This window comes from Mesoplodon bidens (genome assembly GCF_964165515.1).
Source record: "Mesoplodon bidens genome assembly, chromosome: 19".
Taxonomy (NCBI): domain Eukaryota; kingdom Metazoa; phylum Chordata; class Mammalia; order Artiodactyla; family Ziphiidae; genus Mesoplodon; species Mesoplodon bidens.
This window is the reverse complement of record NC_138179.1, coordinates 19,478,702-19,503,685: the sequence shown is the minus strand read 5'-3', so window position 1 is coordinate 19,503,685 and position 24,984 is coordinate 19,478,702. Positions and strand designations below refer to the sequence as shown.

The 24,984-nt window shown below is 58.7% G+C and overlaps 1 protein-coding gene across 1 annotated transcript; it reads left to right on the top strand.

Annotated features, from left to right (window-relative positions):
• The first annotated feature begins 4,666 nt into the window (after positions 1-4,666).
• Positions 4,667-23,613, top strand: SMTNL2 (smoothelin like 2). The gene is made up of 8 exons (XM_081219994.1): positions 4,667-5,080; positions 12,096-12,186; positions 12,706-12,942; positions 13,609-13,684; positions 14,577-14,756; positions 15,775-15,892; positions 16,199-16,350; positions 22,710-23,613. Exons 1-8 carry the CDS (start codon positions 4,691-4,693, stop codon positions 22,834-22,836), a joined length of 1,371 nt encoding a protein of 456 aa, XP_081076120.1. The 5' UTR covers positions 4,667-4,690; the 3' UTR covers positions 22,837-23,613.
• The last annotated feature ends 1,371 nt before the right edge of the window (positions 23,614-24,984 follow it).

Below are 24,984 nucleotides of genomic sequence, written 5' to 3'. Positions count from 1 at the left end.
ACATTCACCACTTATGAGCAAATGCATAAAAATCCCTCCTAGAACCACGGGTGCTTGAAAATGTGCCCACGCCACATACACGTGCAGGTGAGTGTGCAGGTACTATAGATTCTGTACCTTCCACATCTTCCCTCTACACCAACACACCCACACAGGTATTGTACACGCAAGCCTGATACGTGCACAGACGCATCGTCAGATACACGGGAGAAAGAGGAACATTACAAATTTACACGTGTGTCCGGCAGCGTGTCCCTGGGATGAAGTTTAAAGGAGGGTTCGGTAGCGGGGAGTTGGAGTGACCCAGGGGGCAGAGGTCTCTTCTGTCCTCCCTCCCAGAGGCCTCAGTTTCCAGGATTGGCCCCAGTGGCTCCGATTCAGGCAGGCAGAGCTGTGGGGCAGGGGGCGGAGCCTCTGTGCCCCTCTCCTGGGTCCTGGCTGGAGATGAGGCCCGGGGGCCCCAAGACTGGCCCACCCTGGGCCCCTGCACAGCCTGTAGCACGCTCCTGCTTCCCTGCTTAGCACTCCTCTTGGCTTCTGAACCCAGCAACCCGTCAGGAAAAGATAAACGCAAGCCCTGTGTCCACACCCCTATGGATCTCAGAACAAGGCAATGGTTTCCGGGGCAGAGGCTGGATTTCAGGATTTGGGAGGAGGAGCCGGGGATGGTGTGTTTGCCAGGAGGGAGGGATCCAGTCCTGGAGTGTATTTCTCCATTGGGTCCTTGTTAGCCTACTCCCTGTGGGTGCCTGCAGCTGGGGACCCTGAGGAGTGTGGTGTGGCTGCCTTCACACACCTTCCCAGTTACAAAGCCAGACTGCCAGGCCCATTAGCCCGTCCCGGCAGGCTGAGGGCTACGTGGAGGCCATGGCAGGGCCAGTCGGGGTCTGACAGATAATGGGTCTGGCCTGCCCCATGACTTTCCAACCTGAGCCCTTCCTGGCAGAGGGGCTTGGAGGGGTGAGGTGACCAGTGAGGTCGGCAGCTGCCTTTGACTCAGTGCAAAGGCTAATGTGACCTTGGAGACAGGCCCTGTGTGGTACCTGTGAGCCCCTCTAATGCATCCTCTCTGTGACCCATCTTACGGAGTCCATCCATCCGCTAGCCCTGTTGGCTCCACTGGCTCTCCAATGAGTCCCCTTTCCCAGGCGTTCAATCACACAGTGTTTATGGAGTACTTTCTAAAACCAGTTGCCTCTCCAGTTGTGGGAATGGATGCACAGCGGAGACAGCCCCTGCTCTCTGAGGATGGGCTCCAACACATGCACGCAAGCGTGTGTACGTACCTCGCCCATGCACGGGGACCAGGGTGCAGAGGGTGAGGGGCGGTCCCGGGTAGGTGGGCCCAGGACTGCAGAGGACTGCACCAGCCCACTTCTTAAGTCCTTTCCCCTCCCCGTAAGCCCTATGTGTGTTCTCAGAACCTCAGGAGTCTGGGGAGCAGATGGGACCTTCAGGGCTGAGGGCTGGAGGCGGGTGGGTATATGGACAGGGGCTGGACTGGAGGTGGAGGAGTGGAAGTCATCAGTATGGGTGTGTGTGTGCGGGGGGGTGACACCACCCAGAAAGGGTCTGTGGGTGAAAGGGGGACAGGCTCAGTTCAGAGCCCCGGGGACCACAGTTAAGGGATGAGTGAAAACACAGTCACTCAGGAAGGTCACTGGGGAGAAGCGGAGGAGGCAGGAGGGATGGTCCTCAGGGGCTCCTGCCAGAGGGCCATGAGGGTGGTTCTGGAGAGCTCCGGGGAGCCATTCCAGGGGATTGGAGCCTCTGGGCGACCTGGGAGCAGGAGGCGCTGCCCAGACTTGGCTGGATTTGACTGTTGCCCCCAAGGGGTGCTGGGAGCAGAGCCAGGGCCCTGGGTTCCAGTCCTGTCTTTGCATACCTGGGGCCTGTCCCTGTCCCTCCTGGGGCCTCAATTTCCCCATCTTAGGTCCCTGACTTCATGGTTTTGGCTTGGCTGGGATTTGATTTCAGGAGGTGACTGGCAGGGGACACAGGAAGGCTTGTCCCGAATCCTGCCCCCAGCCCAGCACCAGAGCTGATCAAGGGACCAGCAGACAGTGGACAGGTCAGAACCAGGGGAGGGGGACCTGGAAGGGCAGGTGCCAGAGACCCCAGCACTTGGCAGGAGGTCATCCTTGCTAGCCTGCTGACATCAGGGCTGGTGAATGTGGAGGGAGGTCAGCTGGGTCCATCAGCCCTCACCTCCCCCCAGGTCTGGTACTGGGCAGGAGCTGAGCCGGGGGAGGGTAAGAGGAGGGGCCTTGAGGGGGCAGCGGAGAGGAGCCCCTGGGGCCTGGGATGAGTATCAGCCTCTGAGCCGAACTGGCAAGGAGCCAGCTCTTGGGTGGTGCTGATCTTCAGTGCCGCCCTCCCCACCCCAGAACCACCCCCTCCTCCCTCCCTTCTTCTCTCCCTGACCCTCTGCCCCTCTTCCTCCCACTCCTGGTTCATCTCTCTTCTCCTAGGCTCATCTCCAGCTACTGACTCAGTGGTCTTACTGCCGAGGGAGAGGGGCCAAGGGAGATGGTTTGCTTCTTGTACTATCTGCCCAGAACCCACCATGAGCCCCATCTCTGCCCTGGACAGAGTTCCTACTGCAGCCGCAGATGGAGCCCTGCCCAGCCCCCAAGCAGCCCTACGCAGATGTTGTCACAGTGGATCAGGAGATAACCCAGCTGAGGTGGGAGAGTGTGGATGGATCCTGGACAGCCAGTTTCTAGATTCTATCACCCATTAGGGTTCCCACTCTAGAGACCTGGCCAGCCTTCCTTCTCCTGGAGGCTGGGAGAGAAGGCTGGACCCTTGCCCCCGCCACCCTCACCTATGCTGCTGGTCCAGGCACAGGCCCAGATGCACATCCACTGTAGGGCCAGGGACCAAGCTGTCCAGCCCCTCCCAGACTTCCCCACCTGGTCCTTCCTCAGGTCCTGCAAAGGAAGAGGCTGGGCTTTTCTGGCTGAGAACTGGGTCTCTGAACTCCAGGCTCCAGGGCTCAGACCTGGAGGGGCTCTGAGTGCTACTCGGGGCAGAAGCTGCAGCAGCAGCCTCTCTCCTAGTCTCTGTCAAAGATTCTACCCCGAGAAAGAATGCAGGGAGCAATTTGGCTCACCCTGTCCACACAGCTACTTGGAACACACACACACACTCACACAACATGAACGCCTTTTGGCATTTGACTTTCTCATGAAATAATTGCTGGAAGGCTCCTTGGATTAGGTAACCCAGCGTTCCTTCCTGTCCCCACGGTGGAGGGGGGAAAGGGGGAACCAGCGTTCAGCATCTGTTAGGCTGATCCAGTTCCTCTGGGGCAGAGCAGGCCAGTCCAGGAGGTCTGTGGCTGCAAACATCTCTGGCAAGCCTAGTGTGATGGGAACAAGCCTTTCGGACCTCTCGTTCCCCAGTCATCTGGCTGTGCCTGCCCAGCCACCGGGCCTCCTCCAGGTGGGCCATGCCTGGGAAGGAGAAGGCTAATCAGGAAAGATTTTTTTTGCACAAAGAAGGATGCGATGTTCCCATTTTTATTTTAAATCAATTTTACAATATATTTGGGAACGTACAGCATCTTTGCCCACCATCCTATCATTCTGAAGCAATGGCTGTTTTCACTCCTCCCTTTCTTGGGACGGTTGGTGGGTGGGGGTATGGAAGGGAGGAATATCTGGGTTCAGGCATGGAAGGAGTGTTGAGAGGGAGCCGAGGTGGGAGCCCCAGCCTGTGGATAGAGGCCAGGGACCAAGGCTCTGATGGAGGGAGGGGGTGATTAATTCCAAGGTCGCCGATCCTAGGATTTGGAGATTGGGCCCTAAGCACGCTCTCTCCTCTGTCTCTAACCTCAGTCACTCATGGATCCCCTAGCAGGGGCCCCTCAGTGAGCCCTGAGCCCCTATGACCACCGGCAATGAGGATGCAAAGATCTTGCTACACAGGGTGGGTCTGGGAGGGGAGAGCACATAATTGCAGAGTCAGGGAGGGACCTCACCACCTGTCTCCTTCTCCCTTAGGTCTTATAACAGGTGCAAGAAATTCCAGGCAAAGATCCCACAGGTGAGTATGTGTTTGTGAGGGCCGTGTGCACGGCATAGAGTTGGCAGTGACGGGCACAGGGTGAGGGTCGGGGTTCTGGGAATTACTGCTGTGGCTCTCAGGTCTCCCTGAGCAGTGAGGGGGTCCCTACCCCCAGTAGGACCTGGGCCCTGCGAGTGAGAGCCCCGAGGGAACGCATAACCCACGTCCGCGGTCTCCGAGGTCAAGTCCACTTGGGATCGAGGCTTTCTTCGGGTGGCGCGCAGCCCCTCCCCCAGGACGCACGCCGCTCCTCCAGGGTCAAGGGGGGCTCGGCCCCCGCACTCCCTGTGCAGCTCCGCACCGCGGAAGAGGAGAGGCGGAGTGAGCTCTTCTCCTCCGGCGCCACCGGGGAACACCCCCTCCCCCACTTCACTGCATCCCTCGGGTCGACGGCACAAGGGCTGTCCCCACGAGCCGCCTGGCCCCGCCCCCGCGGCCCCGCCCCCGCGCGGCGCCCAGTCCCCCGGCTCGCGGGGCCCGCCCCGCCCCCTGCCCGCCCCTCCCACCAACCCTCGGGCGAACCCGGCCGCGGGCGTCCAGTTGCTGCCCGGAGCTGCGGAGGTAGACTGCTCCCCCGGCCAGGCCCGATCTCCCTTACACGTAAGCGTTCTGCCCCGCCATGGAGCCTGCCCCCGACGCCGAGGAGGCGCGCACGGTGCGCGAGGCGCTGGGCCGCTACGAGGCGGCGCTGGAGGGCGCGGTGCGCGCGCTGCACGAGGACATGCAGGGGCTGCAGCGCGGCGTGGAGCAGCGCGTGGCCGAGGCGCTGCACCTGGCCGGACCGCTGGCGCGCACGGTGACCGAGCTGCAGCGCGACAACCAGCGGCTGCAGGCGCAGCTCGAGCGCTTGACGCGCCAGGTGGAGGCGCTGGGCTTGACGACCGGGCTGGCCCCCGCGCCCGGCACGCCCAGCCCTCCGCCCGCGCCTGGCGTCCCGGACCGCGCGCCCCGTCTGGGCACCGCGCGCTTTGCCAGCCACGCCACCTTCTCGCTGTCCGGCCGAGGCCAGGTGAGCCTCGGGGAGCGCCGGCGCCTGTGCGCGTGCGCCGGGGGAGGAGGGCTCTGCGACCCCCGCCGCGCCTATAGGTCCCGAGTGCGTGCGCCTGCGGAACTGGGCGCTGCCCTGCCACCCGCCGCTGCGACTCCGTCGTGGGGGTCCGGCCACCATCCGGCGAAGCACCGGCTTAGCCTGCTCGCTGCACCTGTCTTGGGCCCCCTCCCTTCTTTGCAGCCGGGCCCTGTTCGCCCCGAGTTCTGTCCCTCTCTCTCCGCTGTCCCGTGGCACTAAGGGCTTGGGTGCTGTTTAACACCGCCCGGGGCCGGGCCGGCGTGTGGGGGTGGTCAGCAACCCACCCCACCCCCCACTCCCACACCTCCATTGATGCGCCCCCTGCGATGCCGCTTCACTGAGGCCTGATGGTTCAGGTTATTGATTAACCCAGATGGAGAACTCAAGCCCGGGTGTGTGTTGGGGGCAGGAGGACGCCGTCTGCTGGGGCGCAGCCGGGCAGCGGCGTTTGGGAACTCGCAGGGGGTAAATCCTTACCTTGAAGGGAGAGACGGGGTGGCGGTGGGGGCCAGGGGGAACCAGTCGTGAGCAGTCTAGATTTCCGGGGTCAATGACCGGCCAGAGGCCCACACGGCGTGGGTGTGGGGCGGGGGTCACTCCCCTGAGCCTGGGGCCTCCTGGAGCGGCGGGTAAGAAGGTTCCCATGGTGTGTGCAGTGGCCCTTAGGTGGGATTTCCCACCCTGCCAGGCGTGTGCTCCGGGGTTGGTGTCCCAGGGTCTGGGTAGTGTGCACCTGCAGCCCCTCTTTGGTTCAATCCATCACGCCTTCAGATCTCTTGTGTGGGCTGGGCTGCACCTCCAGGGGCCAGGAGGAGGGGGATCAAATTAGCCCCTGCCCCTGGAGGTCCCAGCCAGGGTAGGCGATTGCCCCAGACCGAGCAGTACCAACATCGCGGGCAGCCAGAGCAGATGTTCTGCTCCAAACACGATTGTCCCATCCTGGTGGGTGTCTCAGGCCGGCTTTGTGCTGGAGGCCAAGGACCTGCTGCTGCTCGTGCAGGGGGCGGTGTGTGGGGCTGTGCCTGCCGTCTCAGAGAGGCTGGAAGGACTCACCGGCCGGAGGCGGGCCTGGTGGGTATGAGAGCAGAGGGGGGAGTTGTGAAGGCCCCTGAATGCTGGGCCGGGGAGTTGGGCTTTGCCTTGGGGGGGTGGGGTGAGAGGTTCTTAAACATGCTGGTGGCAGAGCTCCTGGGTGTCCCGGTGCTCCGTGTGAAGTGCCTAGAAATGGCTACACTTAATTCTGTCCTATAAGCATGACCACTGTTTGACCATGGTATAAGATCACCACTGTGAGCTCACACGTACCTAATAAACTGTGTCATCGGCTGTTCCTGAGATTTTATTTTAACACACATTTGCTACTTGTCTGCTCGTGGAAACAGCTGTCCAAGTTTTCGAAAAATGCTTTCAGAGTCATGTAAATAGGCACATGAATTCACGCAAATATGTGAGAGGAATCTCTCCAGTCATCTAAGTTTTCTCAGTGGGGAATGGCCATTAGTCACGTGGCGTGGGCTAGTCCTCTTGGCTATGGGGCTGGTGGGCGAGGGGCACCGGGCAGGGGAGGGACAGTGTCCCCCTTGTATCCAGCAAGGTCCCTCATGGATGGATGGCAGGTTGGAGGGTGGCTGGAGACAGATTAACTTAAATGTGGTGGTCCAAGGAGAGGGCAGCCAGAGCTTGGGGAGCCCTGCTGGGGGACTCCTGAGTCACACGTCTGGTGGAGATGCTGGGTTCCATTTGGGTTGTGCTGAGGGTGTGAGGCTGTGGGACATCCAGGCGAAGGTGTCCCAAAGCAGGCGGAGTCACAGATCCGGTCGAGGCCAGAGGTCAAGGGGACATCAGGGCAGAACTGGTGGTTGAAGCCCTAGAATGGGTGAGGTCTTCAGGGCAGCCGTGCAGAAGGAGAGGGTGAGGCCAGAGCCCTGGGCAGAGTCCAGGGAGCTGCCAGGGGGCTGGGAGGCCCTGGAAAGCCCATTCTTAGACATGGAGGGAGGGAAGTCCTTCTGGAAGAAGAGGTTGGGGGTCAGCAGGGATGCTGCCCCTCGTTGAGGGATGAGGATGGAGACACAGTTGAGGAGTAGGTTCTGGACTTCAGAAAAGCCTGAAGGGAGGTGGAACAGCCAGCAGAGCTGAGCTCTGTGAATAGAGGATGGTCAAGGTCTCCATTGGGATCAGAGGCTCCCTGGGCCTGAGGCAGCTTCTCCCTGCCCGACCAGAGGCGCTGGTCCCCACTTCTCTTGCAACCCACCTCTCTCTCGCCCACCCGGGCTCCGAGCCAGTTTCTGGCAGGGAGGGGTGCTGTGCAGAGTCATCCACACGTTCTTGCTCATGGGCTGTTACTGGCAGCTTGTGAGCGGACACTTGGTCTTGAACAAGGAATCGGGGCTCCAAGGTGAGACTGGAAAGAGTCTCAGCTGGGCGCCGGGGCTGTCTGACCTCTCATACTCCCATATTCCCACATGTGTGTTGCCGGGGGTTGGGGGGGCAGGGTGGTATGGGTAGGAGGGTCTCATCCGCACACGAGAGCCAGTGGTGGCAGTCGTCAGGCAGTGCAGAGGCTGGTGTCCCACTGCCCCTCTGTAACAGGCAATGAAATTTAGAGACCCTTGGTTGAGACCCTTTTGCTTCCTGCGGTTTCAAACCAGGGACTGCAGGGGTTGGAGGCGGGTCATATTCAGCATATAGTTATGCCCTGAACTCAATGCAGGGTTGATCTAGTAATCCAATTTTGAGTGCACAAACCTTGACCTTGCTAGTAGCCAGGGAGGCTCTGGGAGGAGGGAGAGGGCAGGGCAGTAGGGTGGGAATAATCAGGAGGACTCCCTGTAGGAAGCCTGAGACCCTGCAGCAAATAGGAGCTGCTTTGGGCACATTTGCTATGAGGCCTTAGGGACATCTCCCAGCTGGACCTCGGTTTCCTTGCATCCAAGGGGGATTGGCCCATCCCCGTTTGGCCCCTGTGCCAAGTGGACTGCGTGGTTATAACAGTGACATCAACCCGCTCGGTTCGTAAGAGTGTCCACGGAGCCACAGCTGTGGTCTGGCTAGTGGAGGGTAGCCTGAGGCCAGGCTTGGCCCAGGAGGCTGTGCCAGAGTTGGTCCCTGGAAATGTCCTCAGCTGAGCTGGAGCCACCGGGTCCCCACGTGGGACAGCCAGGAGCAGCATCGAGGTCCGACGTGAAAGAAACCAGACTTGCCTTATCTGCCTTCCTTTCCCAGACACACTGTGCGATAAGAGAGTTAAATGCTTTGGGTAGGAGTTTGAATTGAGTCTTTAAAACTGTGGTGTGAGAGAGGAGGAGGACGGAGCAGCCGTGTTAGGGGCTCAGGATGGGGGTTCTGGCTGCTGTGGGCTGTGCTAGGCACGCAGACCTGCTCCCCTGCCCGGGCGCGTGAGCCCACGTGGGGTCAGGCAGCCCCAAGAGTGCCTGAACTATTATTCCTGGCCTCACAACAGTGTTTAAACACTTCCCCAGGGAGAGGGTCCCTGAAATCAGACTCACCCCCCGCCTCTCCCCCTAACATTCCCAGGCCTGGGCTTCCTCACAGGGAGCCTCCCCCTGCTTCAAACAAAGCCCAGATCTTGGGAGTGCGAGAGCCAGCTCCCCAGGACCCGTCTCATCCCCAGGGCTCTCCAGTGACTTCTACTCTGACCCCAGCACACAGAACCCACCCCCTTCCCTTCCCTGTGGCTGAATCAGGCTGCCCCCACCAAAGGAAGACCACTGGGGGAGCATGCATGCTGGGGGCCCTGTGGGTGGGCTCAGGGACTCAGATCCTGCTGGAGCAGTTACCCCGCTCTCCCCTTCCCCTGGCTAAGGTGGCTGGGCCCGGCCTCACAAATTTGTCTTGAGTTGTCCTTCCTGCTCCTGGAAAGCATGAGCGCTTTGTGGGTAGAGCCCTGGGTTGGGGTAGGAGACCCAAACCTTGACTCTGCTGCTGCCTTTGGTCACGGGGTGAGGTTAGGGATGACCCCCACCCGCCAGGCTCGTATGAGGGGTGGGAGGGTGATCTCTGGATGGGTTGAGCGAGCAGTGGGTCCCAGTCTCAGGGATGGGGTAGTGAGGGGAGTCCGGCCTGCCAGCGTGAGTCAGCCCCATCCCCTTTCCCTCCTGCTTTGCTGGAGACCCCTTGGCAGGAATCCAGCTGGTCCAGGACCTACTTCCTGCCTGATTGTGGCGTCTGGTCCCCCTGGGGCATCATGGGGTGGGTACGGGGCCTGCAATGTGTGGGGGCAGGCGTCTGCGGGGGGGGGCGGCCAGAGAGACCCACATTCCTGGGAAAATGGTTTCACCAGTGGCCGGTCCCTCCAGACCTCCGCCTAGACCTGCGGAACCTGTTGGACCAGAGTAGAGTGAGTGGGCGGGACGTGAAGCCCCCCAGAGCTGAGCGCCCTGGTGACTGGTGGGGGCTGGGTTCAGGATGGACTGGCCGTTGCTCCTCCCTCTGCCGAGCTGGCTTCGGGTTAGGCTCTAGGGGTGCCCTCCCCACTCTGAGGTGTCAGGAGTTGCCCCCTGTTCTCCAGTGTTCCTGCGAGTGGGGCCGGCCCGTCCCGCTCCAGCCTCCTGAATCGGAAGTTGGAGGAGTCACCTCCTCTCCAAGCCCAGGCTCTCCCCAGGCTCGAGTCCTGTCCTCTCCCACTTCCCCAGGGTCCCCACCGCACAGAGGGTCCCATCACCCGGCTGGAGCCTTTCTCGCAGCCTATAAACATTGTCCTACCTCGTCCACATGGAGGAGCCCCTCCCACCGCCCCTCATGGCTGCAGGTACCGTGTCTCCATCTCTCCCCAAGGCTGTCTCCTGCACCCACCCCCACCTCTGACTCAGCTCCTAAACTGTCACCAAGAACCTCTTTTTTTGGCTAAACCCAAAGGACCTTTTTAGATCTTGTCTTGACCTTCTTTTTCTTGACCTGAGGCCACCTTTGGAGCCGCTGACACGCCAGCCTTCTCGACACACTTCCACCTGCCTTTCTCCACGTTCTGGTTTTCTTCCTCCCCGCTCTGGCTGCTGCTTCTTATTCTCTTCTGCCCCCAGCTATGGTGCCCACCTCAGGCCCCATCGGCCCCGAGCCTGCTCTTCCTCTGCTGTGCTCCAGATGTGAGACCCCTGTTTCTCCATCGTTTGTCCGTCCTTCCTCTTAAACTTCAGACTCAAATATCCGGCTACCTCCTGACCTCAACCCCCTGATGCCCCAAGGACACCTTACACTCATCATGTCCCAAACTGAAGTTCTTATTTTCCCACCGATCCCCCCCCACCACCATAGTCAAGTCAGCTGGGCCCAAAGCCCAGGCTTGGAAGAGGTGTGACTTCCCCCGTCCCTCCGTATCCACTTACTCTCCCCAAACCTTTGAGTCCCTTTTCACTGCCCCATCTCTCCTCCCCAGGTCCCCATGTGGGACTAGTGAGGTGACTGGCCATCTGGTCGCCCCCTTCCATGGCACTATGTCACTGGCTTCTGAAGGATGTTCCTAAAACACGGCTGACGACCTTCAGTTCCTTCTTGTCCAAGGAATCAAGTCCAAGTTCTCCAGGCTGGCACCTTGGGCTGCATGGTGCTTCTCCAGCCACCAGATCAGAATGCTTTGTGCCTTGCTGTCTATCTGCTTTGGCAGATACTAGTCGCTTCCACTCCTGGTCCACCTAGCTTACTCTAGACTGGCTCTCAGCTACCCCTGCCTCTGGGAGGCTCTTCCTGGCCCACTGGGCTGGATGAAGTCTGTCTTAGGCTCACACCCTCATGCTGGCTTGATATCATCTGCTCACAGCCCTGGCTCCTCCACCAGACTGATCCCCGCATGGCGGGGTAGACACCTCTTGCACTGGTTGCAGTGGTAGCTGAGCCGTCAGGGGCCAAGGATGGGCCTTTGTCATTCTGGGAACCTGGTAGACAAGGGGGCTAGGTAGTCTGGAGGCGTCTAAGGAGAGGTACGGCCACCTCTCAAGCCACTCATCGTGGGCTCCTAGTAGAGCCCCGGATCGGGGTCTGCCTGTGTTCTCCTCTTGCAGGGCAGACGCTACCAGCCTCACAGAGGCTCCGAGCCCTCCATCCTTCCTCACTGTGAGAAGGGCAGAGCCCAGGTTGAGGACAACATCCCTCCTGGCCACCAATCTCAGCTGTTTCTCACTGTGTAACCCTGGACTGCACACATCCCCTCTCTCAGCCCTCAGGTCCCATCTGTAAAATGGGTGTAGTGGCATCTTCCTGGGGGCACAGAAGCAAGTTGGTTTAAGTGGCATGCCCAGAAAAAGGACCTGACGCTTGGCAGATGCTGAAATGGCAGAAGCTTTGCATAACCTACTCCCTCATCTCCAACAGGGAAACCAACCCAGAGGGGGCACGACCTGACCTGGGTCACCTGGTGGCTGGCAACACAGCCAGGATACCAGGTTCCCTGCTGGCTCTTGGTCTCGGCTCTCTCTCTGCGTGACACCCCCCACTGCTGTAGCCTAGAGGAGATGGAGGGGCCCCATGGAGCCAATCAGGCCTCTGTACTCTGGACATCCAGGCAAATCTTGTGACCCTGCAGCGTGAGGGCTCCTGGGCCCATTGTTGGCCTGGAAGGACCTTGTGTCACTGGGTTTGGGCTGCTCCCACACAGGCAGCCCCTGGGACGAGCAAGGGCCAGGCTCTCCGGACCCCGGGCACCTGGTCCAGCCTGGGGGAAGTGGTAAGGCGCCTTGCACACGCTTTCAGAGCTCCCAGTCTTGACATTTGCCCCTAGCATTTTGGGGGTCTGGGATGAGCCCCGTGGAGGTGTTTGCCTCCAGGATCCTGAGGGCTCAGCTGGTGAGACTGAGTCCCGTGTGACCTTGGCCCATCACTGTACCTTCCTGGGGCTGTCTCTCTCAAAATTGAGTGTTTGCCCTGTCAAAACCAGGGAGGTCGCACGGGGTGCGGGCAGCTGGCCCCGGCTGACTAGGCCTCGGGGGTGTTTGTCTCTCTGTAGAGCGTGGATCACCACGACGAGGCCGGCGAGTCAGAGATGAGAAGGACCTCAAACTCGTGCATCGTCGAGAATGGGCACCAGCCTGGGGCAGGTAGGGCTGATGGCAGAGGAGAGCGGGCTGGGTAGCTTTGGGGTCAGGGCCTCGGCCACGCCTCTGTGCCAGGCCACCCCTTGTCAGGGATGGAGGACTTGAGCCTAAACCCCAGCGGGTGGGGAGGCTGCCAAGAGAGCAGCCTCATTCAGTGTGAAGTAGAACTGTGTAAACACAGAAGAAAATGAGAGATCTCGGAAGGTGGTGAGCTTCCCTGTTTCTGGAGGAATGCAAGCAGGGGCTGAGGAATTGTCCAAGCACTGAACAGGGTAGAAAGTGGACTGATAGGCGGCTATTTATTGAACTGTCTATGAGGGAAAATTGGAGCAGACGCCAGCTTTGGTTGGAGCAGCGAGACGTCCCCAGCAGGGGGAGGTCAGGGAGGCTGGAGTGGTCAGGGAGGCCTTCCTGGAGGAGGTGGGAGGAGGGTTCACAGAGACTGGAGTCCTCCTGGGAGGGTCTGAGGCCCCTGTGGATGCCACGGCTGACACCCCCAACCCTACTGGTCCCATGTTCCAGGTCCAGGTGATGGACCCCCTGAGACCACCCAAACTGCCCCGGCACCGGAGCCCCCCAAGCCTCGCCCTGCGAGCCTCTCCTTGCGGCTGCCTCACCAGCCAGTCACGGCTGTCACGCGAGTCTCCGAGAGGTTCTCTGGGGAGACGTCAGCCGCAGCTCTCTCGCCCACGTCTGCCGCCGTCCTGGGGGGCGTCAGCCCCAGCGAGGCCACCACACCCTGGACTCCCAGTCCCACTGGTAGGAGCAGGAGGGCGTGGCCTCAAACTGGGAGGGAAGGCAGGGGCTGGGGGCGGTTGGCAAGAGACTCAGGAAACCTGGGCAAGCCCCAGCCCCCCTCTGCTCTCACTGCGACCCCCTTCCCTAGCTCATCTCCATCAAATGGGGCTCATCTTTCCCGACTCCTTCCCCCAGAGATGCTGTAAAGTAGCATCGTCCCCCACGGGAGATGACTGTGGCTTTTATTGCAGGTCGAGGCTGTGGTTAGAAGGTGGCCTCTTACCCTGCACACTTTGGCGTGGTCCCCGGGGCCTGTCTTGGGCCTGGGGTCAGGCCTCAGTGGTGTGTCCTGGAGTTGGGCTGTGTGGGTTTCCAGAATGAGGACTCGGGAACAAAGTGTTTGCTGGATACGTAGCACAAGAGGCCCTGGGCTCTGTGCTCTCAAAAGCGGGGCTGGGGGCGGGGGACACTTTAAAAGGCCTCTTTTATGTCATTGCTCTATGTCCCCAGCATCCTTTCTCCTCAACTGTTGGCCGAGGCAGGGCCAGCTTAGCCCAGGGGTCCTGCCCCTGCCCTGAGCGACACTGGGCAAACGGCACAGGGCCAGGTCAGAGGAAGGGAGGCTGGCAGTGGTGACCCTCCCCGAGGCCAGGGTTTGTTATTTCTCTCCCTTGCTTTGTCCCGAAGAGAAGAATTCTTCTCTCCCGCGGCCTTTGTCCAGCTCTGGCTACGGGGCAGTGGCGGCCAGCAGGAACAACGACAGGTGAGTTGGGGCCCCAGTCCCCGGTGGGGGGAGGTCAGCCCTCCCCAGGCAGTGTCTGGACTTTGCCTTGAACCCAGGCTGCCCGGGCCCCTGCAGGGAGCTCCCATGCTGACCCAGGATGAGGCACCCTCCTGGGCTTGGTTCCAAGGGAGAACAGCGTCACGGGGCGGGGTTTGAGCAGAGGACCTGAGGCTGCGGGGCTAGGTGGAGGGTTTTGTTTGGAGAATATGTATATATAGGGCCTCGGGCTGGTTTCTCTCAGGACCCTTGAAAGCACGTCTGTGCACAGATTGGAGGGGGTGTCCCGGTCCCCACAGGAGGGTGGAGCGTGGGGCGATCTCCCACTTTCCTCTCCACCCATCCTGCTTTCCGCCCACAGCTGAGGAGGCCTCTAGGCTGGGGCTTCTGGCCTGTGGTTGTCCCCATGCTCCCCCAGGCCCACTGGATTGTGATCGGAGCTGGGGATAGAGGCTGGCTTGGCTTTTGTCCCCCCTTTCAGTAATAAAAGGAGAATTGTGACTTTCTGGAAAACTGTTGCAGGGGAGAAACAAAGGGGGTCTTTTTCGTGGTGGTGAGGAGGGGGCCTGGTCCTGGTGAGGCCGGTTCTGCGTACACCTCCCGCGAGGAGGATGCCCCCCCGCTCAGCCCAGGCACGGACACCTGCGAGGGGTGATGCTCAGAGAGGGGCCCACTGCCGGCCAGGCCTGCCTCGGACAGCAGCTCAGTTTGGAAAAGCTGCAGAACCGGTTGGGGACCAGAGCAGGTGGTGCTTCCTGCCTGCCTGTAGTCCGGTTGCTGCCCCGTTCTACACTCAGTGGGGTGGGGGGCCCGGGGCCCAGGTGAGCTAGTGATGGGCGGGTCTGTGTTCCTGACGCCGTGGTTCTCTCCTCAGCCCACCTCTGGTGACGCCACCCCAGTCCCTCCCATCCCCGCAGCCACCAGCCACGACTCAGGCCCATCGGCAGGGGGAGCGCCGCCGGGAGCTGGTGAGATCGCAGACGCTGCCCCGCACCTCGGGGGCGCAGGCCCGGAAGGCGTTATTCGAGAAATGGGAGCAGGATACAGCCGGCAAGTACGGGTGCTCTCACGCCCCGCCCCCCAGACCAGTCTGGGCCCCCAGAGTAGGCCTGGGCCCAGACTAGGGTCAGGCAGGCACAGTGCGGCAAAGCTGGCCCTGTCCTGTTCCCCAGGGGGCAGTTCCCCAAAATGTAACCTCTTGGGCAAGACACAAGGTGAGGGCCAGCTACGGAGCGGGCTGAGGGATAGGTGGCCCCAGCTGTGGGGAGGAGGGGAGGGGGCAGGGGGCCAGGCAAGGCCTGGGGAGAGCCTAGGCCCCCTTCCCCCAGTCCTGGAGGGGCCCCGGCTGCCCTCACACCCACATTCCTCACCCAAGTGGAGAAGTTGGTTTCAGGGCGTGACTGGAGAGGCCAGAGGACAGTCACTGGGGTGCCCAGCAGTAGCTGGAGGTGACACAGTGAGACCAGCCCCCTGTCACGCCCCACCCCCGCTCCCATTAGCGATGGGATCCACCTCTGCACACATTTATCCAGCCCTCCTGTGCGCTGGTGGTATTGATGCCCGTTGCTTGTGGGGTGCGGCCCAGGCATATTTGATGATGACCACCCCCAGTCCCGCTCCCAAGGCTCTGACTCTAGCGAGTCAGAAGGGACACCCAGGAAGTGTCCCGCTGACCCAGACAACCTGTTCTTGGCCTTTAAGGAGTGTCCTTGGGGCCCAGAGGGAGAAACCGTCACTCCAGGCTAGGAAAGAGTGCGACCCCAGAGGGAGGCTCAGAGGAGGGGTGGGATGAAGGTAGCGGGGGATGGGGGGCACGGGCCGTGCGGCCTCAGGTCCTCAGCCCCAGGATTGCCCGTGTGGGAAGTAAACAGGGGGCCTGGAGGCTGGAAGGGATCTGGTGGTGCCAGACTCCATCAAGGGAGGCTGTGCCCTGGGATGGGGGGCTCACGCCTGGACGTGGGTGTGGGACTGGGAGGGTTGCACGCTACCTGGGTGAGCAGCACGTTCTCGGGGTGGATGGCAGCCAAGGGGCAGCCCCCCAGCCCCCCAGCAGGCCTGCCCTCTCTCTGCAGGGGGAAGGGCGAGACCCGGGCGAAGCTGACGCGCTCGCAGAGCTTCGGCGTGGCCAGCGCCAGCAGCATCAAGCAGATTCTGCTCGAGTGGTGCCGCAACAAGACGCTCGGCTACCAGGTGAGCCCGGTCCGGCCGCCGGGACCCCGGCCAGAGGTGGGAGTGGGCACCGCCCCCCCACACTTGTTCCCCTGGCCGGGACGGGAGCCCCAGTCTGGGGCGGAGGGGTAGGAGCTGGAGAAACTGTACCCTCCCGATCGGTCCCCAGCCGCTGCAGGTGGAGTCCAGCAGGCACGGCTTGTTGCTGAGCTGGGTGGACGGTGGGCCTGGGGAGGGGCTGGGAGGACCTGCTTGTGGGGTCGAGTCAGGTGGAGGAGCTGAGGCCGGCACTGTACTCCCCCTTACCTCCCTGCGTTGGCCTTGCAGCACGTGGACCTGCAGAACTTCTCCTCCAGCTGGAGCGACGGGATGGCCTTCTGCGCCCTGGTGCACTCCTTCTTCCCCGACGCCTTCGACTACAGTGCCCTGAGCCCCGCGCAGCGGCGGCAAAACTTCGAGCTGGCCTTCACCATGGCCGAGTGAGTATGGCGGGTCCCCTGGCTGCCGGCCCCTCCCAGTCCCCAAGCCCAAGTTCTGAGGGGCCGGCAGGACGGGGGCAGCTGTCCGCAGAGCTGAGAGCCTTGAGGCCACCCAGTCTGTCGCCTCCCGTACAGATGGAGAGACTATGGCCAGGAAGGGGGGATTTTCCCCGGGCCACCCATCACTCAGTAATAGAGCCAGGCTCTCCCCTCTTCTCGTGCACCTGCGCTCTTGGCTGGTACCCGGCCTCTGGTGTGCGGTCTGCCAGACCAGCCACAGACAAGGTGCAAGGGGCAGTGGGACAGGGTCCCCCGGAGCACTGAGCCTGTCCTCTCCAGGCTGGTGAGAGATACAGTTGCTTGGGAGAGCCCAGCAGCTGATCAGCAGGAAACTGAATGGTATCTGCCTGGGGGACATTTCAGACTTCTCCAGTAGGTACATTTTGCTTCCCTAAATGTCGTAAAAGCGTTTGATATGAAATTGCCTACCTTCTTAAGACCTGCTCATAGGGAGAAGATTGGGTGAGGGGTGATTCTGGGTTCAGGAGGTGCTCGGGGAGCTTGGCATTTGGTTATAGGCTGAGGGCTACCCCCAGTGCCTCAGGAGAGTGGCAAAGAGGGCTCTGGTGAGGGTGCATTCAAACCGAGTAGGCAGGCGGGTTTAACAAAGGGCTTCCTTGCAAACGTGTGGGCAGGAGTGAGCGAGGAGCCAGGCGCCGTGGGGTACCCTCGGGCTGGGGAGAACAGCTGTGCGGAGAGGGCTGGCTGATAGGAGCTGTACTTTGGGGCAGTGGGTGCGACCAGCTCACAGTGACCCAGCAGGAAGGGAGCTGAGGGAGTAAACCCTCCGCCCTCCCCCACCTCCTGCCCTCACGCCAGGGCCTCCTGTGGGCTGAACACGGAAGGCGGAGGGCAGGGGAAATATTGCTGCGGTCCATCGAGTCCGCGCCCTGGTCCAGGGCAGGCACGGGGCAGAGTTGAGGGTGTTAAGGGCTGCCTGATGCTGGGCTTCATGGAATTAGGGGGAGGAAGGCCAGAGGGCAGGAAGACCTCCCCAGGGCTGAGTTTCCTGGAGGGAACATTTATCATTCTCTCCTGCCCGCCCGCCTTTGTGCCTGGTGGAGTGAGCCTCTGGCCACCCGTGTGTGCCTGACCCCCCTTGTGTCTTGTCCGCGACCCCGGTGCCCACCTCCGGGAGGTGCTCTCACGTGCTGGTGGAGTTGGAAGAGCCCTCCCTGAAGCCTGGCCTGCCCCCGCGGCCCCGAGTCTATTCTGCCCCACGCCTGGCCCCAAGCCCCGCCCGGGAAGGAGTTGGAGCTCACAGGTTACAGCCCCGTGCCCGGTACTGCGGGTCTCGCTCTAGGGGCAGAATGGAGACCCTGACTTGTTGGCGTGCCGGCGTTGCCCCTGTTGTGTTGTCTCGGATGACCTGCGTGGCCTCTCGCCCCCGTGGGGTCATAAGAACTCCTTGTATACTTTGGAAGCTATCTCTTTCCTGGCTGCTTAGGATTAGCTGTCATCCTAATTGCGGAAACAGCTTTGGACAGAGCGTGTTACACAACCGAATCCAGACGATGCTGAAGTAGCGCCAAGTGTAACGGCTCGATGTTGAGGAGGGGGCGCCTCCCCAGGAGGAGGCCCAGCTGCTTGGAAGCCCAGAAAGGGTGACTGTCGAAAAGCAGATGGTCAGAGTGTACAGGGCCCGGGCTCTGATGTGGGCACCCAAGACCCACCCCCTGCTGGGTGAGGCCACGCTTGTCTGACAGTTTTTCTCCATCTAGTCCAGTGGGCCTGGCGGTGCCTGCTCAAGCCCCGGCTGCCTTGGTCACCCTCAGCCCTGGACCAGGCTGGGCTGTGGCAGGGAGAGGGGTGCCCCGGGCCCCAGGATGGTGGCCCTGCACCCCAGCTCGCAGGGAACGTTAACTTTCCTTGGCGGCCAGAGCCAGAGCCATTCGTGGCTGTGCTTTCTCAGCACGCGGTATAAGCCCAGAGAGCCTCCAGACTCCAACCAGATGTTTCTTCTATTCCCACATTGGGGCTAGGGCGTGGGAGTCTGCTCCAGGCTGTGCCTCCCCCCTACCCAGAGCAAATGAGCGGTAAAAACTGGACCCCGCCTTCCCACCGCCTGAGCCGGCTCCGGCTGGCTGGGGAGGGGAGGGGAGGGTGGCCTTCGGGCCCCTGAGATGAGTTCTGGCTTTTCTGCTGACTCGAGAGAGGGCCGGGAGGGGCGCCCACAGCCGGCCTGAGGGGGAGGAAGGTGCCTCCCCTCCTGAGTCATCCGGGAACTCAGCTCACAGGTACGTGGGGGACAGGGCTGGGAGGGTGGGCCTGCCAGCTCGAGGCCCCCTGGGAGGATGGCAGCTGGGCTCACCTAGCTTCTTGGACAATAAGCTGGTTAGAACAGCTGGAAAGAAAGCATAGGGACACCTACTTGAGGATACTGGCTACCAGTGTCTTAACAGACACTCCTTAGTTTTGCCAGCAAAAGCCAAGCAGACACGCGGGGCTGGGGGAAAGCCATCAAGGGCCACGCAGACAGCAGAAAGGCAGTTTGTGGTGGGCGGTGTAGGGTGACAGGAGCCTGGGCTCTGATGAAGGCACAGCCTTTGGAAAGGAAAAGCAGCCATGGACAGGGCCCCTGCACATCAGGAAGGAGAAGCTTCCAGACCCTTCGGCGAGCAAGGGGTCTTAAAAACACAGGGACGCATCCAGAACCTGGGGAGTAAGAGGGGTTTGTGACGCCCCTCCCCCTGATAATTTACCTCCCCAAAGATTCCCCGGGGCCTAATCTGTGTGAGTGATGCGGCGTTGACAACACAGTGAGCTCCCCTTGTCCGACAGTTGTTCGGGGCTTGGAAAGTGGGAGGACCAGCTCCCGTTGTGGGTGCTTGACCCTCTGCATCCTTCTCCGCTGAGATGGAGAGTGCGGTGTAGGCGCGGGGCCGGCCGTGTAGCTTGAGGATCCCGCTTGCCCTGCGGGGAATGTGTCCTACTCTCAGGTTACAGCCCAGCTGAAGGAGCTTCCAGGCTATTTGTAGTGCCCATGTGTCTCTAAAACCAGATAGGAGCCCTGGCATCCCAGGCTGCATTTAGAGAAGGCTTAAACAAATAAAAATAACCCCTCAGGCACCTCCTCCACCTGCCTGCTTGACAGGCTAGCCCTGTAGTGACAGAAGATCACAATAGGGTAGTAGTAGGAGAAAATCCTCTAACCCTTTTTTAACCCCAAACAAGGTGGGGCTAATTCATCTAAAATTGGTAGTAGGCAAATGATAGCTCTGGTTCTTGCTGCGCAGTGTCATTTGAAATGACCTGTACTTTCTTCTTTGGATTATTATTCCCTGCTGTTTGAACTATTTAAAACAAGTTTGTGTTTTCACAAAAGCAGTTTTGTTTTCATTTAAAAGGCAATTGGGGCCTCTAATATTTTGAGACTGAAATGTTTTTATAAAAGTCAATGTTCATCATCATTTTCCTTTACTCACATCCTGTCTCAGGAGCTGTGTCCATAGCTTCTAGAAATCTTATCATTACTGTCACGGCTGGTTGGGGTGGGGTGGGGACCAGATGGATGTGGCTCAGTCCCCTGGTTTCTGGGGAAGCCAGCACCTTGCCCATAGCTTCCTGTCTGTGGGGTAGAGGGTGATACCAGGGTCAGGCCTTAGCGCCCGTCCTGACTGCCACCCTGGGCAGGGGCAGGGATGTCATTAGTGGGAGGGTCAGTGCAGCCTCTAGAATGAAGAAGGGGGCCAGCCCAAGTTGGACAACGCTTGGGACGTGCCAGCAATTCTAGAGAGAAACCAGAACCCGCTCAGAGGAGAGCCCCCAGGTACCCACTGGGGGCACAGTGAAGGAACCAGACATGGTTAGTTTCAGGGAAAGACATGGATAGTAAGATTTTCTTCCAACATGTGAAGGGCTCTTTTGTGGGGGGAAAAACAAACTGAGAATAGCCTTGTGAGGCCAATAGGTAGAAAGTACCAAGAGGTAAAATAGCATAAGAAACATGAGGGAAAACTTCCTCCTGGCCAGGGCCATCTGCAGAGGGGTTGGAACGGTGCTTGGTGGAAATTAGGGCCCCTTCTCTGAACCTGGAGGGGAGCATGGCCGAGACAGAGCCTTCACCAGGTGGTTGGTGCCTCTGAGGGGGGTGTTTGGAGGGTGGGATTTCAGTTCTCTTCCAAGGCTGAGGTTTAGGGTTCTAATGGTGCCCACGTGTCCTGGGGGACTGAGTACTGAGGCCACTGCTGTCAGTGGTGATACCCGGGCACACACCTGGCATTCTCCGTCTGCAGCCCTGGGCGGGTAGGAGGAGCTCTCCCTGCGCTGCAGGTAGGGAGAAAGGGCATTGACGCCACCTGATAGGAGGTGAACTCAGGTCCACGGCCTCCCCAGGAACTCAGATGTTCAGTCCTCGACTGTCAGCAAAGTACCTCTGCGTGCATATCCTCGTGACAGCGGCCACTCCCCTGACACCGAGCCCCGCCCCGGCCCATCCTGGGCAGCCAGGGTGCCCGCTTATCGGGCCAGAGCCACTCGCCACCCCACGAAGCCCTCGGCTTCCCTTGCAAGCTGCCTGCTCCAAACCGAGGGGGAGCCACCGACGGGATCCGGGACTGGTGTCTCTGTTTCGCCCTGACTTTCGGTTTCTGATAGGAGGCCCGGCGTCAGGCCAGCACCACAGGATGGGCCCCGTGCTGAGGTTACAGGGCTTGTCTTTGGAGCACGCAGGCCCAGGAGCCGGCAGGGACCGGTAGAAAGTGCTTGGGGTACAAGGCACCACCTCCCAACAAGAACAAGCCCACCGGGAGGGGGAGCGGAGGTCGGGGGCTGACTTTCCACCGAGGAAATGGCACGGAAGGGTGAAGCTATGGGCAGAGCCAGGATCTGAACCCAGCTCTTTAGAGTTCCAGTTCCGGCCTCTTTTCCCTGATGACCCACTCTGCTGCTTGGAGCGAACCATGATGATACAGACAGCAACAGTGATCATTCCTAACGTTTATTGAGCTCTTCTGATGTGCCAGACACCGTTCCTGCTGGTTGTGTGATTAGCTCATTAATCCTCCCACCTCCCTGTGAAGTGGCTATTATGCAGTCGGGGAAAATGAGGCCCTGAGAAGTTAAGTGTCTTGCTCAAATCATATAGCTAGGAAGGATACAGCTGGGATGTGAACAGTGTCACTCATGGACTTATGGATATGGGGGCAAAAAGACCGGAGGAGACCCTGGAACTACAACAGTGCACGCGGCTGTTGAAGCTGATTGGACTGAGTGCCGTTGCTCTGGGCCTTTTGGGTTCGGCCTGATGACGCGTCTGGCTCGGCACAGGGCCGGGCTTTGCTGGGCTTGGCAGAGGGTCCCTGCTGTTACCTCCCAGGTGGATGCTCATCTTCCCACCTCCATGAGACCTTGAAGCCGGGACCTTCAGTCCCCCTCCCAGCTGGGAACGGCAGAGAGAACAGCTTTTTTTTGCAGCCCAGTGAAAGGCCCCAGTTTCCACACGCATCTACACCAGTGGGCCAGAAGTTAAACCAGTATTTCCCAGAGCATGAGGTGGACCCAGGGCGAGGTTGAGGGGAGGCTCACAAGATGATTTGAAGCAACTTTTAAAACTCTGAGTTGTTACGAACCTTGAGTAGATAATAGAATCAATTTAGTGGCTCACTACCAGCATTAAAACAAACAAAACAAAAAAACAAACAAAAAAAAGGAGGTGGGGAGAGAAATAAAGATGAAATCTAGAGAAAATATGAGTAGTAGAAAAGGTCAGTATCTTTGTGAAACTTTATTTCCACATAAATGTATGCACGTGCTGAATGAATCACGATGAAACACCTCTATGGGTTATGGTTTAAAAAAAGGTTAAAGACATTGTTCTAGGAAGCATATGGGTGAATTTATTTTTTACTTTATTCATTTTACATTTATTTTTATAGTCCATACTGATTCTCCATATACTGCTGATACACGTTGAATTTTTTTAGTGAAATTTAATTTTGGAGCTAAATTTTTATTAATAAAACTAACCTTTTCGATTAATATAAGTTTGACCAAATTAATAAAATTGATTTTTTTAGCAGAACTTCATTTAGTGAAACCTTAAAGTGAAGCTGAATTTCACTGAAAATTTAAAGCAAGTCTAGTTATGTAAAAACACGAGTCGTAAGGGCCGTTCGTGGATGTGGGAGTCTGGGAAACACTGCATTAGAGAAAGTAACCGCAAAGGCTCTTCTGGGGTGATGTGAATTCCCATCTGGGGAGCACTTGGGAGCCTCCAGCTCCGGGCCAAGCTCTGTTCTGGGGCAGCGACGCTGGCTGATGGCTGGGGCCGGCGTTCTGATGGGGCTTCTGTGTTTCAGGAATCTGGCCAACTGTGAGCGCCTCATTGAGGTGGAGGACATGATGGTGATGGGCCGCAAGCCGGACCCCATGTGCGTCTTCACTTACGTCCAGTCTCTGTACAACCACCTGCGTCGCTTTGAGTGAAGCCCCTCGGGACTGGAGAGCCAAGCCCCGAAGGAGTCGGTGGGGCTGCCTGTGTCCCGGAGTCAGGATGCCCCCCGAGCAGAGTTGCATTCTGGTGTGAGAGAGCTGTTTGTTCTGTGCCTCGTAACCGCGCTCCCCAACCGGCCCGGCTGCGTTACTGATGGGAAAGTACCGCTGAGCTGCGTTCTGACCGCACTGATCACAGCCAAGGGCTCCAAGGAAAAGGAAGTATTACCAGAGAGAGAGAAATTGGTGCTAAATAATTACCTTCCTTAAAAAAAAATAATAATAATGCTTGTCTGTAGATTCTGGAAGCCTGAATCACAGTGTTCCCTCTGCTGAACTGGATCCACTGGCTTTACATGGTTGCATTGACTACCAAGTGTTTTTTAATTAAAATACCCAGAGTTTTCTACTTCCTCACACTATTGTAGGTTCCTTCCCTCCCTCGCTCTGGGCCACTGCCAGGAAATATAGAGACGCTTAATCAGCAGCTTGACAAAGAAGACTGAAGTCTTGGGAAGAAACTGTTTAATCACTCCCAGGTCCTGGGCAGCAGCTGACCTGCAAGTCACCTCGGCTCTCTGGGGAAATGGGAGGGCTCTCGCCTGGTCCCAAAGTGGTCCTGTCCTTCCCAGGAGGGCTCCACACGTGTTTGGCTAAGAATAGGCCCCTGGGAAGTTAACACTTTTAGGGAAGGACAGGCCTTTGGTGCTGCAAGGTGGTTTTTATTCACAGCTTTTTTAAAGGGATTTGCTGCAGATATTTATAAAAAGTAACTCCATCTGTACCACTGACCGTTTGTACATAAAAAGATGTGTCGCACTTCACTTGGGGTTTGTTATTTCTGTTTGGGAGATGGGGTGCCTGGGAATAAGAGATTTCTCATCCATTTCAAATGAAAATCTGCTTACATCCCGCCCCCCCGCTTAACTGTTTCTGTACCAAAATCTCCACTCAGAAAGTTGAAAATCACATTTGCTCTTTTTGCATTTGCCTGTCAGTCACCCATCTCCGTGTCATGGAAGGAGCACGGACAGAAAGTCCCCCCTTGCAGTTCTGTTCCCTGGAAGTTGACTGACAGATCTGTGATCAGCAGTGGGGTGGTCCCACACGTGGGGGAGCCCATCTAGGGGCACTGGTTTATTTTCACAGCTGTTCGGTGGTACAAAAAAAGCTGTTGGGTTTTAGTAGAACATCTTTAGATTCTATAAAGCCGCAGCCATTAGCTTATTCTTATTCAAGAAGCATTTTCTAATCGGGTTGGATTTTAGCCATGCACTTGGAGAACTTCCCTTTAAGGAGTTAATATACGTCTTCAGCTCATGCAGTGGGTTCTAACCACCAGCATCTGTGCCTTCTCAGAGTCACCTGTGGTCCCTTGTGTTGGGGGACAGAGCTTTTTGGGGGTGTCGGGAGGAACACGGCAGAGCTTGCCAGGTGGGTGATTGGTAGTCTCAGCAGATTTGTTTGTTCGGGCTGCAGTCTTGTTCCATCCTTTGGATTCTTCCACAGTGGGAACCACTCCCTTTCCAGCTCTTGTCTCGTGGAGGCTCGGGAAGGTGAGCCCTATTATTAGCAAAGACACTGCACCTGGTTTTTTTTTTTTTTTTACTGAAGTTTAGGGTTTCAAACCTAAAGCCAATCCAAGCACACAGGGGCTCTATAAAAAGCATGTCTATACACTCCTGAGTCCTTGCACATGTTAAGCAGAACTCTCCTGAATTGCAGACGTGGTCTTGCACCTCTGCACATAAAATAGAGCAGATCCTGCTGGCGTAATGAACAATTTCTCTTAAATTGAGGCATGGTGTCCCTCATGTCTCACATTGAGTAATACAGGCTAGATATCTTTAAAGTAGGTTCTGTGATGTTCTCGTCTGTGGTTTGGGGGGAGGGGCAAATGAGGGCTCATAAGCTTTAAGGGGTTTTAAACTTGATTATCTCCAAGACAAAGCCCGAGGGTTCCAAGGTGTGGGGCAAGTAGGGGGGTGGGCGGAACGCGAGCAAGCCGCCCAATCTCAAGACATTTGGAAACCATCGTTTTAGATCAGGCTTGCACGGAAAGTTCCCATTTGTGAAATTGGACGTCGAGTCGCCTTCTATCATGGTACAGATGGTCTCACATGTTTATTCCCCATCCCCACG